The sequence below is a fragment of the Polypterus senegalus genome, chromosome 3, assembly GCF_016835505.1.
Source record: "Polypterus senegalus isolate Bchr_013 chromosome 3, ASM1683550v1, whole genome shotgun sequence".
Classification (NCBI taxonomy): Eukaryota; Metazoa; Chordata; class Cladistia; order Polypteriformes; family Polypteridae; genus Polypterus; species Polypterus senegalus.
In genome coordinates this window covers 10082859-10097775 of record NC_053156.1, presented here as the reverse complement: position 1 = coordinate 10097775, position 14917 = coordinate 10082859, and the positions used below count along the sequence as shown (strand labels likewise).

The window sequence follows — 14917 nt, the reverse complement described above, 5'->3', positions numbered from 1 at the left end:
CATTGCTGTGACCGTCCCTTCATCAACAGGAGCCGAGCTGCGACGGTCACAGGCGTGGCCATCAACATGGCGTGCTTGTTGTCGGTGATGCTGCAGCCATACATGCCAACGGTCAGTGCGACCATCCAGGAGCAGCTGCAGGCACCCCCCCTGTGCAACGTGCTTACAGAAGAGTTTGTGTGCGTCCTGCCAGCGGGGCACAAGATTGGCACAGTAAGTGGTGTGGGTGATTGATTATAAATGGACCTACAGGCCTTGTTGGGTCAGTCACTAAATAAAATTCCCCGAGACTTATCCAGTGGGGCACTGCCCTGTGCTCATTACTTCAGACAGGTGCTAAAGGGAAACTTCCCCCCCAAATTAACTGCTTCTGCCCACTTGAGCCAAATGCACGTTTTAGCTTTTGATAGATCCGGATGGGTACCCACTGGGGGGGCAGGGGGCCAGTTTAGGAGAACCACAGTGACAGCCATAGCACCCAGTTAGCTCTACTGGACTCTTCCTTCTACTCGGCACAGCCAACCCCACCCAAACTTTACCTGTGAAGGACATGTCACCTGAACCCCCCCACTCTGTACCCACTCCTTGCCCCCTTTCAGCAGATTTAGTTGTTATTTCTCCACAGATCAGCCCGTTGTTTCAGAAACTGGAGGTGGAGCAGGTGGAGGCCCTGAGGCAGCGCTTTGGAGGACAGAAGGTGAGGACTTCACCACCTTCACCAGTGGGTATGGGTGCCTACAACCTTTCATTTTCTGATTTTTTTGTTTCTGCCCCCTGTAGCCTGATAAAGCTGCGGAGAAGCAGGTAAGCGTTTTCTGGTGACGATTTGATGTCCCGCTGCTCTCACTTTGGTGTCCCCCACTAACAAAAAGCATTTTGTGACCATCGACAGGAGGCAACAACAACCACCACCATCCTCCAGGACGTGCAGGAATTGGCCAAGGCAGTGGCTCAGCAGGTGAGGACGGGCACGTTTGACATCTCGTCACCTGCTTCAGGGCTGCCAGGTCTGATCAGCTTTTTATTTAAATTTCAGGGAGACAAGGTCCGCCAACTCAAGGCCCTTGGCACTGAGAAGGCAGTCGTCAACAGTGAGGTGGCACGCTTGTTGGAGCTAAAGAAGGCGCTGCAGGAGGCCCAAGGAAAGCCCCCCGTTCAGAAGGAAAAGAAAAAATGACAAAAAAAAGTTTAAATAATCCATCCCTCCAGTCCTGTGTGTTGATCCACCAATGAACGTTTGACATTCAATTTTAGGAAAAGGATTTAAGAGTTCTTATTTAAATTTAATAAAATGAAGGGACCAACCAGTCTCAAAATTTAAGCCTGGACGCATCATGCCTTTTCTCTGGGGTCTCCCTTTCTGCAGATGCCCACTGCCAACTTACCTGGGTCATGTATTTGCAGGGACAAAGTGTTAGGCAGCCTGGCAAGGGGTCTTTGTGATCAGTGCTTGCCAACGGTAATGGGCACCAATCCTGCTCAGGATAAGCAGTTTATTATGCTACTTGGTTTGTAACAAAAGGATGGAAATGGTAGGAAGAAATTCAACACCGTCGATTGGTTAACATAAGATTTTATTTACATGAGTTTTATTAAAACATTTCTACAATATAAAGGAAGATTAAAGCACACATGCAAATTAGGTCCAAACTGTAGACATAAGCAGCTGGTACAACACAGGATGCCCCCACTACTTGTCGAGGGCTATGCCCACCTGTCTCTTGCCCACATTGCCCTCTGCCAGGAGAGCTTAAACTCAGCTTGCCAAGACAAGTCCATCGTCCACCTCCAGTTGCCCATCACGGAGCTCTGCTGCTAACCAACTTGTCAATCAGTGCCTCCCTGGTCCTCCTGACCTCTTCCGTGAGTCGCTCAATTTCCACTTTGAGCCGCTCATTCTGCTCCATCAGCTCCGTCATCACCTTCTCATTCTCGAGGTCCTGCTCCTTTCGACTCTTCTTGTTGCCACCACCAGCGCCACCGCTGCTCTCCCTCTTGCGTTTTACCCCCGGGGTTACAGAGATTTCTGGCAGGGCCAGCTGTTGGTCAGTTTCGTCAGACAGAGAGGAGTCACTGCTGTCCTGCTCTCGATTGTCCGACAGTTCTGTAATGTCCGCACCCTCATAAACGTCAGGTGGACTAGGGTCAGACAGCTCGGCCACCAGCTGGGACTCGGTGACGCCACTGAACCACGCAAGAGAGCAGCTCTCCAGGTCATCCAGGAACCCAGCCTCTGCCTAAAATGAGACGCAACACAAACACCGTTAGTCGGGCGCTCGGCCTCCAAGTCGGCTTACCCCTGGCACCTCCGCACTAACCTGCGTGGGGTCCTGCACCTGCTCACACTTCCAGTCTCCTCCATCTGAGCAAAGGATGTCTTGAAGGTCTTCATACCAGGCATCGAGTTCAGCCACACCAAATTCTCCTGGCCAAGGCGAGGAAGCCATGGATGGTGAACTCATGCCGCTGTGCCCCTGCACAGATTACCCTGCAAGTCAAAAGAAAGGTCATTCATGGCCGCCCCAGGTGGTCTTACTCGGTGACAGGAGGGTGACTGACTGACTGACTTACCCAGTGATCACGTCTGCTGGTGTGTTGGCGGGGTACGTGTGTCTCTATAAATCTGAAAAGAGGAAAACGCAGAGTGTTAGAGAGACCGGCATACTTGGCAGGCTGTAGCCCACTTGTACTTTTTAGGTGGGGTAATCCAATAACATAAAAAGGTTTTAATATCCTGCTTGCTGCCCCATGCATGCCAAGTTTCCAGTAATGACAAAGGAAAATCTCAGGAATTCATGCAAAACAGGACGGGGGAGTTTAAGATAAAGGGAAGGTAAAGAATATTAAAGACTTCTTGCATTACTCCTGCCATATAACACGCCTGGTATCCAGTCTCGGGCTCAAAACAGGACTTTGATTTCCTAAAATATCATTTGCTACTCCCAGAAACATCTCAAGCATTAAGACAAATCCTCTCCCACCCCACTAGTGTACTTCAAGTGGGTAGAGGCAGGTCTTCAATTCAAAAGCACGTTACGGGAGACGACGCTTTGTTAAAGGTTTCTGAAATTAACCAAATATTTCATCAAAAATGCACATTCTGAGCCCGTGACTGGCTAGCTGACCCCTCGATCATCGAGACACCCACCGAGGTTCGTCACGTCGTCTACCATTGTGCAGTACCAGCCACCAACTGGTTGCTCTCATTCTGGATGATGAAAGGACTTTACATTTATTTTATATTTTTTTGGCCATCACTACAAGCTATATGGAGTAATAACAGGTTTATGAAAAATAACTTTGGGGTGGAGTATTCCTTTAATGCCAGGCACCATCTTAAACGTGTTGAGAGTTCACTGAGCTACACCATCAGTTGTAGAAACAAGAGAGCCAGCGATTTGAAAGGCTACTACAGCCTGCGCTCTCTTTCCATGGGCAAAATATAAACTGGATGACAGTCAAACATCCCCACCGAGTGTCCAAACTCCTCCATTCTTCTAGTCTACAACAGGACAGCAATCTTCTAGTCTACAACAGGACAGCAAACATTAACTATAAACGGCCATTAACTGTTCCTTCAAGTTGGGATTTTAAATCAGCATGTTTAACTCATTCATCAGGTTCTCCATGTGGTGTCGCGGTTCCCATTCTGTCTAAACCGCTCAGGACCACCCCGGTGCTATTGTTTCACTCCTGGTCCCCCGTCGTTCCACTTCCGTTGTCTTTGCTAATCAGCCGACACGACGTCTGCGCGGATCTGAAGGCTCCCAACCCGAACTGCGGCTTACCCATCGCAGAGACCTTTGTTCGCTTTCATCATCGCTGTCATTCACAATCAAGGTGACAGGTGACTCGTGACACACACACACACACACACACACACACACTACACAATTCTCGCCTTTGTTTATGGCGTGTGGACGAATTTACAGAAATTGAAACCCGCAAATTAATTGACATCCACGGTCAGTGCAAGTGTCACTTCCGACCCTGCGTCAGTCAATTCAGCCGACAGCGGTGCCGTTATACACGTAAATACATTACGAAGCTGCCTGTAAGGCGCTATACACAACTAAACTTGTATTCTCTTTAAGAGAGCCCTCATCGCGCTGCCAGCCTATCCGCTGGTTCATTTAAAAGGCTACCCAGCCGCCCACGTCCGGTGTCTACTTAGCCGGTCGCCACAGTCACTTCATTCTCCACCCTTCAGGGAATCCCACAGAAGTGCTTTAAACATGAACTCTCACCTTCTTCCGCTTGTGGCTGCCCTTTCTGGACTGTCTCCGACTCTTCTCTTGAACGCAAGGCCTTTCACTCATGTTACTCATTGTTTAGCGGCGTCGCGAACTGAGAGACTGGAAACTCCCGGCTCTTTATAAACGGCGAAGCTGCCTGACGTAAGAGGCGGGATGAGGAATTCGTGTCTGAGTGACTGGCACAGCAGCCAATGAGAAGCGCAGTCGGCGCTCTTCTGCTTAGAGACATCCAATGATCTGTGACGTGAGCATGCGCGACGCGCCGCGTTCCACGGTGTCTGCAAGAAAGCAGGAAGAGAGGGCGTCGGAGTCATGTGAGCTGATGCAATCTCTGGCAACACGAAGGCGGAGGGGCGGAGCAGAACAGAGCCGAGCGAGGAGAGCTGCGGCCGCACGCGAATGGCGGGGCACTATAAGCATTTAAAGCCGGCAGCCCACCCCCGCTTCCCGGTTGCTAAGGAAGTCGTTTAGAAAGGAGCTTAGCAGGGGCGCCGTTGAACTCGCTCGGGCTCGCTGATTCGCTGCGATGCAAGCCCAGGGAAGACCGCTCGCGCCCGGTGCCGTGGGACCCCCCATGTCCGTAGGATTCTGTTCCAACCGGCTTCACAATCAGTAAATCATTTGGTCTCCAGTTGATTTAAATAAAGCATTGGTTGACTTTTTTTTTTTTATCTCATTCTACTTTTAGAAACAGAAGTGTAACATTTACCCCAATAAATTTAAGAAACATTGGCTTTTTTGTTACAGTTTTGCCAGTTTTATTTGATTTTGCTGTTTTCCCCATTAACTCATTTGGGTCGCGTTCAGAAAGCGGGCGCCATCTCCTTCTTGGTGTTTGCTTTAGACTGGCCTGCCCCCACTACAAACCCTGAACGTAAGGGACGTGGGGTACACCAGGGTCCCTCATCTTAAAAATGTACAGAAGGTGCCTAATCTTAAAAACAAGTGGCATCCGCTTTCTGAACAAGAGCCACTCGTTTTTTTTCCTGTAGAGTTTGCTCCCTTAATTTTATCCTAATGATGCGAATTAACAAAGCACGTCATGGACATTGGGGGGTCATACGACTGGATTGGATTAGACAGACAGATGAAATAGAACTTGACTTGTCACCGGGGGGCTTTTTACAGGAACTCTTTAAATAATCAAATAAATGCATAAACTGCTCAAAAAAACAGAAGGACCACCTCAGATCTCAATGGTGAAACAAATCCTGCTGGCCATCTCTTCTGCTATGGACTGATAAGGTGATGTGTGAGGAACGACAGGATGGAAATGAAAATGGTCAACCGGCAGAGGGACACCCCGAAAACCAAAGGGAACAAATGATGGGGTTGGCAGGCAGGCAGGCGAGTCCAATCGTACTTCGTAGTTTGTATGCCCCCCCATGCCTGACAATGTCCTAGTGAGGTGGTGGATGGTGTCCTGGGGGATCTCCTCTGAGATCTCGACCAGGCCATCACTGAGTGTTGGATGGACCCAAACGTAATGTCCCACCCAGAGGTGTTCTATTGGATTGAGGTCAGGCGAGTGAGCGTGGTTTGAGGGGGTCAGTCAATGGGATCAGTTCCTTCATCCTCTCGCCACATGAGGCCGGGCATTGTCGTGCACCTGGAGGAACCAGCATAGGGTCTAACAATGAATGGGTCCAAGGATTTCATCCCCTTACCTAATGGCAGTCAAGGTGCCCACCGTTTTCTAGCCTGTAGAGGTCTGTGTGTCCCTCCATGGATATGCCACCCCAGACTGACCATCTCTGACCCCCCACCATGACCGGTCATGATGAACGATGTGACAGGCAGCATGACGTTCTCCATGGCTTCTCCAGACCCTTTCGCTCAGGGCGAACCTGCGAAATCTGTGAAAGGCACAGGGCGCCACTTCTAGTATTCTATGGCCAATGCCAATTGAGCTTCACGGTGCCCACTGGAGGACATTGGGCCATCAGGCCACCCTCATGAAGTGTGTTTCTGATTGTTTGCTCAGAGACATTCGCACCAGTGGCCTGCCTGCCTGCTGGAAGTCATTTTGTAGGCTCTGCCAGTGCTCATCCTGTTCCTCCTTGACCAAAGGAGCAGATACTGGAGGGTCCTGCTGGTGGGTTAAGGACCTTCTACGAGGGGCCCGGTCCAGCTCTCCCAGAGGAACTGCCTGTCTGTCTCCTGGAATCTCCTCCATGCCCTTGAGACTGGGAGACACAGCAAACCTTCTGGCAATGCCACGTAGTACTGATGTGCCATCCTACCTGTGCCACCTCTGTAAGGTCCCAGTATCGCCTCACGCTACCAGTGATGACACTGACCGTAGCCAAATGGATGAGGATGGAAAAATGTCACTGGCCTCCCTCCACTGGTTAACCCATTCATTCCTGTTTTGGGGGTCGTCTCATTGCTGCCCCCCCTCTAGTGCACTGATGAACAAGCCCCTCGGCTACTTAACTGAGCAGATCAACAGCCCACCAGTGTCACTGGCTTGATGCGATACTCGGATTCAAAAGGGCTCCTTTCATTTTTTTGAGCAGTTTATACATAAATAAGCGCTCTGAACTCACACCAGAATGACTGAGAAGGAAGAAATCTTTAAAAAGAAAGAAAACGTGTGACCTGCCAGCCCCCCGTGAGGCGCTACGTAGGTGTGTTAGTGTTAGGACCCCCCTGACCCACTTATGATTTGTTGTCTCGAAGTCCTCTGTCTTGTTGTGTCACAGAGGGGATGTGCAGCTTGTTCGTAACGGCACTCAGTTCTGTCTTCATTCTCTCCAGGTGGTCCCGAGTGTGTCCCCTTTTAATCGGCCTGTTGATTTGGTGGTCCTGTCTTGAAGTGATGTCACTACTCAACTCACATTATAGGAACACAGCCTCCTCAGAAAAAAAAAACAAGCCTGCTCTGCCGTATCTTCTCCACGAGACCAGTCCAAGTTGTCATTGATGTGGACCCTCAAGTACTTGTAGGTGTGGACCACCTCTACGTCCTGTCCCTGAATAGTGAGCAGACATGGAAGCTCTTTGGGGAGGTGAAAGTCAATGACCAGTTCTGTTGGTTTTTGCTGACCATTCTCAGAGTTCTCCCCCTGACTCCCGTCCTCTCCCTTGCCCCCCCATAAGTGCAGAATCATCTGAGGATTCCTACAGGCGACCTGACCTGCTGGTATATTGAGAGTCAGACGTGGACAGAGTGAAGCTGACAGGCCTGTCCCTTGTGTTGCTCACACAGTCTCACAGATGGTGGTCTGCCCCACAGATAGTTCATCATCAGGACCCCACAGGCTCACCCACCTGCACATCACTGAGTCGACTCCTTAACAGGGCTGGCTGGGTGGCATTGAAGGCACCAGGGAAATCAAACATCAGAATCCTCACAGTGGATGTCAGCTTTGTGGAGTGGACAGATGATTTGTCCAATAGGCAAACTGCAAGGGGTCTAGGTGGTCTACCACACAGTCCATGACCAGCCTCTCAGGGGTCTTCATGATGTGAGACATCAGTGCCAGTGGTCTGTAGTCATGAGGTGAAGTGTCGCCCACCTTACAATGCATGGTGTCTTCTACAGCACTGAAACTTTCTGAAGCCTTAGGGACAGAGTGACCAGGTGACAGAGGAAACCACAGAGCTGGTCAGCACAGGCCTTAAGAACTTGAGGACCGCAGAGTTTCCTGTGTGTCGCTCCCTCAGTGGTCTTCAGTTTTGGATCAGTGGTCACACTGATGGTCACAGGTGGACTTGTCACTGGCCATTGCAGTTGACGTGTTAGGACACATTGATGGCGTCGCCATGGTGTCCCCTCAGTTGGCAGTGGGTGGGAATCTCTCTTCAATAACCGCTTCAGGACGTCAGCTTTGTGCACATCCCCTCGTTCTGAATGTCTTATGAATGTAAACGTTAAGAAGAAATGAAACAAGGAGGTCAGTTTGAGGGGACCCTGACTGTCTCACTGGGACTCTGGTGGGAGCCCCCCAGGTCTGTTGTGTCCCACTTAATAACGTTGGATGTTCTTTACAGATTTAGCTGCACATCATGGTGTGGGGGTTACAAAGCCCTGCAGAGAGTGGCCCCACATTGTAAGGCTGGCACTGCCCTCGGTGCAGGGCATCTACGTACACACCGGGCGCTGTAGGACCAGGGCAGCTAGAATCATCACAGACTCTGCCCACCTGGCATCGGACTGTTCACCCTGCCCAAGTCAGGCAAGCGGCTGCGCTGGCAAGGACAGAGGGAGACCAGGAGGCTGGACACGACTTTGTGCCGTTGTCTGGTTCAGATGTCACTTGATGTCACCCTAACCCTTAATTTACCTTAGTTTAGTTCATCTTTGTACCCCTTTTCTTCGTGTTTATTCTACTGAGTGTTTGTTTGCCCAGTCCTGGTGCAGGTGGGCTCCTCATCTCACTACACATGTTGTGCCCACGTGACCAGGTGTGGGACGACTTTGAATCTTTCCTTTTATTGTGCCTAAAGGGACACTGGGCTTGTCAGCAGGTCTCATGGGGAGCCTACAATGTAAAGAGCGCAAAGTGACAATAGGGAGCCGTGAAGGGGACACTGGAGTGGATGTATCAGAGGTTAGGGTGGCACCGCGACTTTACTCGATGGGCGATGCAAAGCCGTTTATGACAACTCGGCGTATTTAGAGGAGGATTAGAAGCCGAATCCGAATCCCTCTTATTCGCCAGGAATTGGACTCGGTGGATGTGGAGCTGCTTATAATGGAACACAGCGTCACACACACCACACTTGGAATTAATGAGTGATAATGATAATAATAATTATTAATTCTATACATTTATATAGCGTTACTCAGGGGTCTTCATTAAGGGGGGAGCCACAAATGTGCAGCGCTCACCTGGATGATACAATGGCAGCCATTTTGTGCCAGGACACTCGCCACACATCAGTGGTGAAGGGGTAACAGAGAGCCAATCAGAGACAGGCGGTGATTAGGGGGCCAGAATGACCAGGCTGTGGTGGGCAATTCAGCCTGGACATCCGGCTGCCAAGGGGGGGTCTTTTATGGTTTTACGTCTTACCTGATGGCTGGTGCCATTTTTAGAGCACGCCGTCCTTGTCACCACGGGCACGACTGGCACTGGGATCCTCCCACAGAGCACAAGACAGGCACCCCCTTCTGGCTGCACCGACACCTCTGCCAGCACAGCAACCTCAAGCTTCTCCAAGGTGGTCACCCATCCAAGTGCTGGAAGTTTGAACCTGACGGAAATAGAGAAGGTGTTGGCCGAGCCCTGCCTGGACACGTGGGACCCTTCTTGCTGTCACTGTCCCCCTCTTTAGCGGGTCTGTGAGACGCTCCATTTTACAATGGGGTGGATTGTTGTTTTTGTTTCTGTCATTTTTCCAAGCCGGGCCAGAAGAGCAAGATGTCTAAAAGAGAAAGACATCCATGAGGGCCTGGCATGAGACGCTCCTTGGCGCTGTGAAGGTCACTCGTCAGCTCTTGGCTTTTGCTGATATTGACTTGTGGGCCATTCTCAAAGTTCTCCCCCTGACTCCCCTCCTTTGTCTCATTTCCCCCTTATCAATGTCCCCCATAAGTGCAGAATCATCTGAGACGTCCTACAGGTGACCTAACCTGCTGTTGTATTGATAGTCAGATGTGGACAGAGTCAGGGTGACAGGCCTGTCCCCTTGTGGGGCTCCAGTGTTGCTCACACAGTCCATCATCAGGACCCCACAGACTCACCCACCTGCGTACCCCTTAACAGGGATGGCTGGATGGCATTGAAGGCACCTGAGAAATCAAACATCAGAATCCTCACAGTGTGGCCAGCCTTGAGGAGCAGACAGATGATTGCATCCTCCACTCCAGTCTTTTGATTTGCAGACTGCAGGTGGTCCAGGTGGTCTACCACAAGGGGACCCCTACAGTCCAGGACCAGACCAAGGGTCTTCATGATGTGAGACGTCAGTGCCAGTGGTCTCTAGTCATCAGGTGAAGACCTTACAGCACAGGATGCTTCCAGAGCAGTGGCTGGAGTGAAGACCACCGAGACCCATCAGTGGGTGTCACATCCCAGTCTGGCAATGGAGTCGCTCTCTCGTTTTTGAGAATCGCAATGAAAATAAAACTGCATTTAGAGAAGTGACGCAGTATTTGTAAAGGGAATTATTTGGACTTGGAAAGGACCGAGGGACACACAAGGACTCCTTACAAAAAGACGTCACTTGGTCCAGAGGTGCTTCACAGTGTGGGTGACGAGCACCGGCCTGCTGACGTACGGCGGACTCGATCATCTCGAACATTTCGCAGTTTGAGTGACGTCCCAGTGCGAGCTCTCCTTGTCCACCAGAGACCACCCTCACGTGAGTCCACAAGGTGTGGGGGACCCAAATCAGGATGCAGGAGACGAGTTTTTAAGGACGTGTTGCGCCCAAGTGCTCCGAAGGCAAACAGGATGGGTGACAACGCAGGTTCAGCTTCACGCTCACACTTCACTTTTGGGAGCCGTCGGTAATGTCACCGGATGAGCCGGGCGATGACGACATCCCAACGAGGTGGGGGAGGGGGGGTGCACAGTGCAGAAGTCCTTTTATTAAAAAAAACAACAACAAAACCAAATCAGCGTCCGAAAGAGTCAACGAAGAAAGAAATCATCCATTAAATACGAGTTGGGATGGGTTAGGGTTAGGGTGAAATCCATTAAAAGCCATCAGTCCTTTAAAAACAAGACCCCCTTCTGTGGGCGGCTCCCCTACTTCTCCCATCTGGGCCCCGCACCAGGGAGTCACCCCACCTGCAGCTGACCTTCTCCGCCTTCTGCTGCTCTGGTGGCTTCCCCATCCATCCCTGGCTTCGTTTGGCTGATCCACACCAAGACTCGGGTTCCCCAGCATCCAGGGGGGCTCACGCTGGGGCTTCAACCTCCCATCATCTTCTTCTTCTTCTTCTCCCCCTCTTTCTTTTTCTTCATCTTCTTCTCTTTCTTTCTTTTTCTTCATTTTTATCTCCTTCTCCAACCCCTCCTCTCTTCTTCTTTTCCTCCTCCCTTCATCATCTTCTCCTCCTTCCTTCTTCTTCTTCTTCTCCTCCTCCCTTCATCATCTCCACCTCCTCCCTCCTTCTTCTCCTCCTCCTCACCTCCATTCTCTTTCTTGTTTTTTCTCTCGCCCCTCCATACGTGTGCTCCTACTATATATAGTGTGGACGTGGCTCAGGTGTGGCAATCAGCAGCGCCCAGCATCATTTACATATGTGGACATCTCCTCACCGGTGCACTTAAGCGAGGATACGCCCGCAGCACGTTGAGTCCGAGGACCACTCTGCCCACTCTACCACGCCCCCTCTTTAAGCCACGAGTGCACCGATTACTTATTTAAAAATGGCCTTTTATTCTGAGCCGCAGACCCGCTGTACCACAAAGCCCCTCAACTTGTTCTTTGGAGTTTTTTGACACACCTTTCCCAGGGTAGTTGTGACTCTTGTTTGTTTGTTTGTTTGTTTTGTTTGTTTCTTCTGTGTATTCCTTTACTATTTGACTGCCTGCTGAGGTCAAGACAATGGCGGATCAGCCAGGCATATTTCTATAAGTAATTTTTAAACAACGGCTCTCCCCTCTTCTGGCAACGTTCTGACCTTCTCAATGAAAACTTATGGCTATTCTGAGAGAAGCAAGAGAGCAAAACCCGCGGAGCAAACACTCGATTTTAGGACAGCAAAGTTAAGCAGTCAGCTCAGAGATACGCAGGCAGATGATGGTGGGCTGTCTGACCAGGAGACCACCAAGTGCGAGACTCAAGGACTGCACAAGCAACACAAGGAATGCTGGACACTGCAGACTAGCAAATAAAACAGCAGCTCAGGTCTGATGGTGGGGTGAGGCCAAGGGGGGGAGTCGGGCAGGGGGTGGTTGGTTATGGGACTTCTAGAATCATCTCAGCATCAGCAAAACCAAAGGAGTCACTCATGGACTTTCACCACACCACAGAGCCTCCATGTCTGCTCACCCTTCAGGGAGGGGATGTAAAGGTGGTCCACACCTGCAGGTACTTTGGACTGGCCTCATAACTCTGACTGACATTCACATCTATCTATCTATCTATCTATGTTATATAGTGCCTTTCATCTATCTATCTATTATATAGTGCCATCTATCTATCTATCTATCTATCTATCTATTATATAGTGCCTTTCATATCTATCTATCTATCTTTCATATAGTGCCTTTCATATCTATCTATCTATCTATCTATCTATCTATCTATCTATCTATCTTTCATATAGTGCCTTACATATCTATCTATCTATCTATCTATCTATCTATCTTTCATATAGTGCCTTTCATATCTATCTATCTATCTATCTATCTATCTATTATATAGTGCCTTTCATATCTATCTATCTATCTATCTATCTATCTATCTATCTATCTATCTATCTATCTATCTTTCATATAGTGCCTTACATTCTATCTATCTATCTATCTATCTATCATATAGTGCCTTTCATATCTATCTATCTATCTATCTATCTATCTTTCATATAGTGGCTTTCATATCTATCTATCTATCTATCATATAGTGCCTTACATATCTATCTATCTATCTATCTATCTATCTATCTATCTATCTATCTATCTATCTATCTATCTATCTATCTATCTATCTATCAAATAGTGCCTTTCTATCTATCTATCGTCAATATGGACCATTGTCCCTACAGAATGATTCCAGCACCTTCTATGCCATGAAGGCAAAAGGGAGTCCAGCCGGGTACTAGCAGGATGTACCTAATAATGTGGCCGCTGAGTGTAGACACGCAGGAGAAAGTCAGACCTGCTCTGTCAGAATAACTACATGAGGGACGGGTTGTGTCTGCCAGTCATGTCACCTGCTCCCTTGGCCAAGTGCCCCTCCGTCTGTGCAGAGCCCACGGTCCTCAAGTGCTGCTCTCGGATTGGACTTCAGTCTCACCCTGCTGCTCTGTGTGGTGTCCTCCTGGCACTCCTCCCATGTACATAAGAATACGAATAAGAATAATAATAATAATGAGAAGAAGAAGAAAAATAATAATAATAATAATGAGAAGAAGAAAAATAATAATAATAATAATAATAAATGAGAAGAAGAAAAAAAAAAAAATAATAATAATAATAATAATGAGAAGAAAAATAATAATAATAATAATGAGAAGAAGAAAAATAATAATTATAACAATAATAATAATAAGAAAAATAATAACAATACAATAATAAGAAGTAGAAAAATAATAATAATAATAATGAGAAGAAAAAAAATAATAATTATAACAATAATAATAAGAAGAAAAATAATAACAATACAATAATAAGAAGAAGTAGAAAAATAATAAGAATAATAATGAGAAGAAAAATAATAATTAGAATTATAGTAAGGGGAAGAAAAGAATAAGAACAAGAAGGCCGAAGAGGACATGACCAAACTGTGCAACCACCGGTGAAAAGTCATCGCCATGGCTACGCTGTGCAAGAGCATGGAGGCGTCCGGCCTGGTGCTGGACGTGCCACCGGCCCCTCTGGGGGGCGTCAAGGAGAAGGAGCTCCTGAGCAGGCCCGGCCCCGGCACCTCATCGCGGCGACCCCTCCGTAGCCACTCAAGTCGGAGAAGGCCAGCTGCCCTCCGTGCCCACCACTCCGGGGAGTTTGCCAGCGAGACTGAAGGCCCCAGGGGTCGCCTTGGAAGAAAAATAATAATTAGAATAATAGTAAGAAGAAGAAAAGAAGAAGAAAAAGATGAAAGGCACTATATAATAGAAAGATAGATAGATGTGATAGGCACTAAATAACAATTATATACATAGATTGATGTGAGTGGCACTATACTGTATAATAGATAGAGAGATAGACATGAAAGGCACTATATAGACAGGAAATTCAATATGTATAATAGACAGACAGACAGATAGGTGTGAAGGACACATTATGAATGAGAGATAAGGGTGGTCCAGATCTAATTATGCAACAATTAATGCAGTGCAGGAAAACAATACAATTTCGGGTGACTGGCGCTGCCAGTGCGGTCAAACATTTTATTGATTTGGGAGGTCGTGTTCTGTTCCTATGCACTGCAAGCGGTCCTGCATTGAACGTTGTTATAGAGTAATGAAAATTGCATAATTCGATCTGGACTACTCTATATAAGAGATAAAGACATATGTGAAAGGCACTATATAATACATATATGCATAGATCGCTGAGTGGCATAGGCACTACATAACAGATAGATAGATAGATAGATAGATATGAAAGGCACTATATAATAGATAGGTAGATATGAAAGGCACTATATGATAGATAGAGAGATAGATAGATAGATAGATAGAGTGAAAGGCGCTATAAATGACAGACAGGTGTAAAAGGCGCTATATAAAAGCTAGCTCGATGCTTGAACGTGTGTATATAGCGCCTTTCACCGGGTCTTCTCAGCACAGTTCAAACAGCACGCGGATTCGAATTGGTCCTTGAGGTGCAGAAGCCCCCCGTTGTTGTCCCTGCGCCACTCCCGTCGCTCTTGGCCCCCGTTGGCCCCTCCCGCCTCAGGTATTCGACGCCCCCCGCCCCCCAGCCTTTCTCTCTCTCTCTCGCCTGCCTAATTTAGCGCTCGCAGCGAACGCCCTCCCCGCCCCCTCCTTAGCCAGCCTCTCCTTGCGCGGGGCATGCTGGGATCGGAATTCCCAG

At 48.5% G+C, this 14917-nt stretch overlaps 2 protein-coding genes across 2 annotated transcripts in view; one reads left to right on the top strand and one right to left on the bottom strand.

The window, feature by feature from the left end:
• Positions 1–1321, top strand: part of mars1 (methionyl-tRNA synthetase 1) — a 37390-nt gene extending 36069 nt beyond the window's left edge. The window contains exons 18-22 of the mRNA XM_039746538.1: positions 30–213; positions 626–697; positions 781–804; positions 893–958; positions 1037–1321. Coding sequence (XP_039602472.1) covers positions 30–213; positions 626–697; positions 781–804; positions 893–958; positions 1037–1177 — 487 coding nt within the window. The 3' untranslated portion in view covers positions 1178–1321. The remainder of the gene's footprint in view (positions 1–29; positions 214–625; positions 698–780; positions 805–892; positions 959–1036) is intronic.
• Positions 1322–1556: 235 nt separating this feature from the next.
• Positions 1557–4376, bottom strand: ddit3 (DNA-damage-inducible transcript 3). Its single transcript, XM_039746537.1, has 4 exons — positions 4248–4376; positions 2572–2623; positions 2319–2488; positions 1557–2237 (listed from the first exon to the last, which is right to left on the bottom strand). Exons 3-4 carry the CDS (start codon positions 2460–2462, stop codon positions 1800–1802), a joined length of 582 nt encoding a protein of 193 aa, XP_039602471.1. The 5' UTR covers positions 2463–2488; positions 2572–2623; positions 4248–4376; the 3' UTR covers positions 1557–1799.
• Positions 4377–14917: the final 10541 nt, after the last annotated feature.

What these genes read in the sequence shown, in the direction of transcription:
- ddit3 (XM_039746537.1), bottom strand. Translation starts at nt 2,462, where the DNA reads ATGAGTTCACCATCCATGGCTTCCTCGCCTTGGCCAGGAGAATTTGGT. An exon ending in AGGTGCAGGACCCCACGCAG is followed by an intron (nt 2,238 to 2,318) that starts GTTAGTGCGGAG and finishes GTCTCATTTTAG; the next exon opens with GCAGAGGCTGGGTTCCTGGA.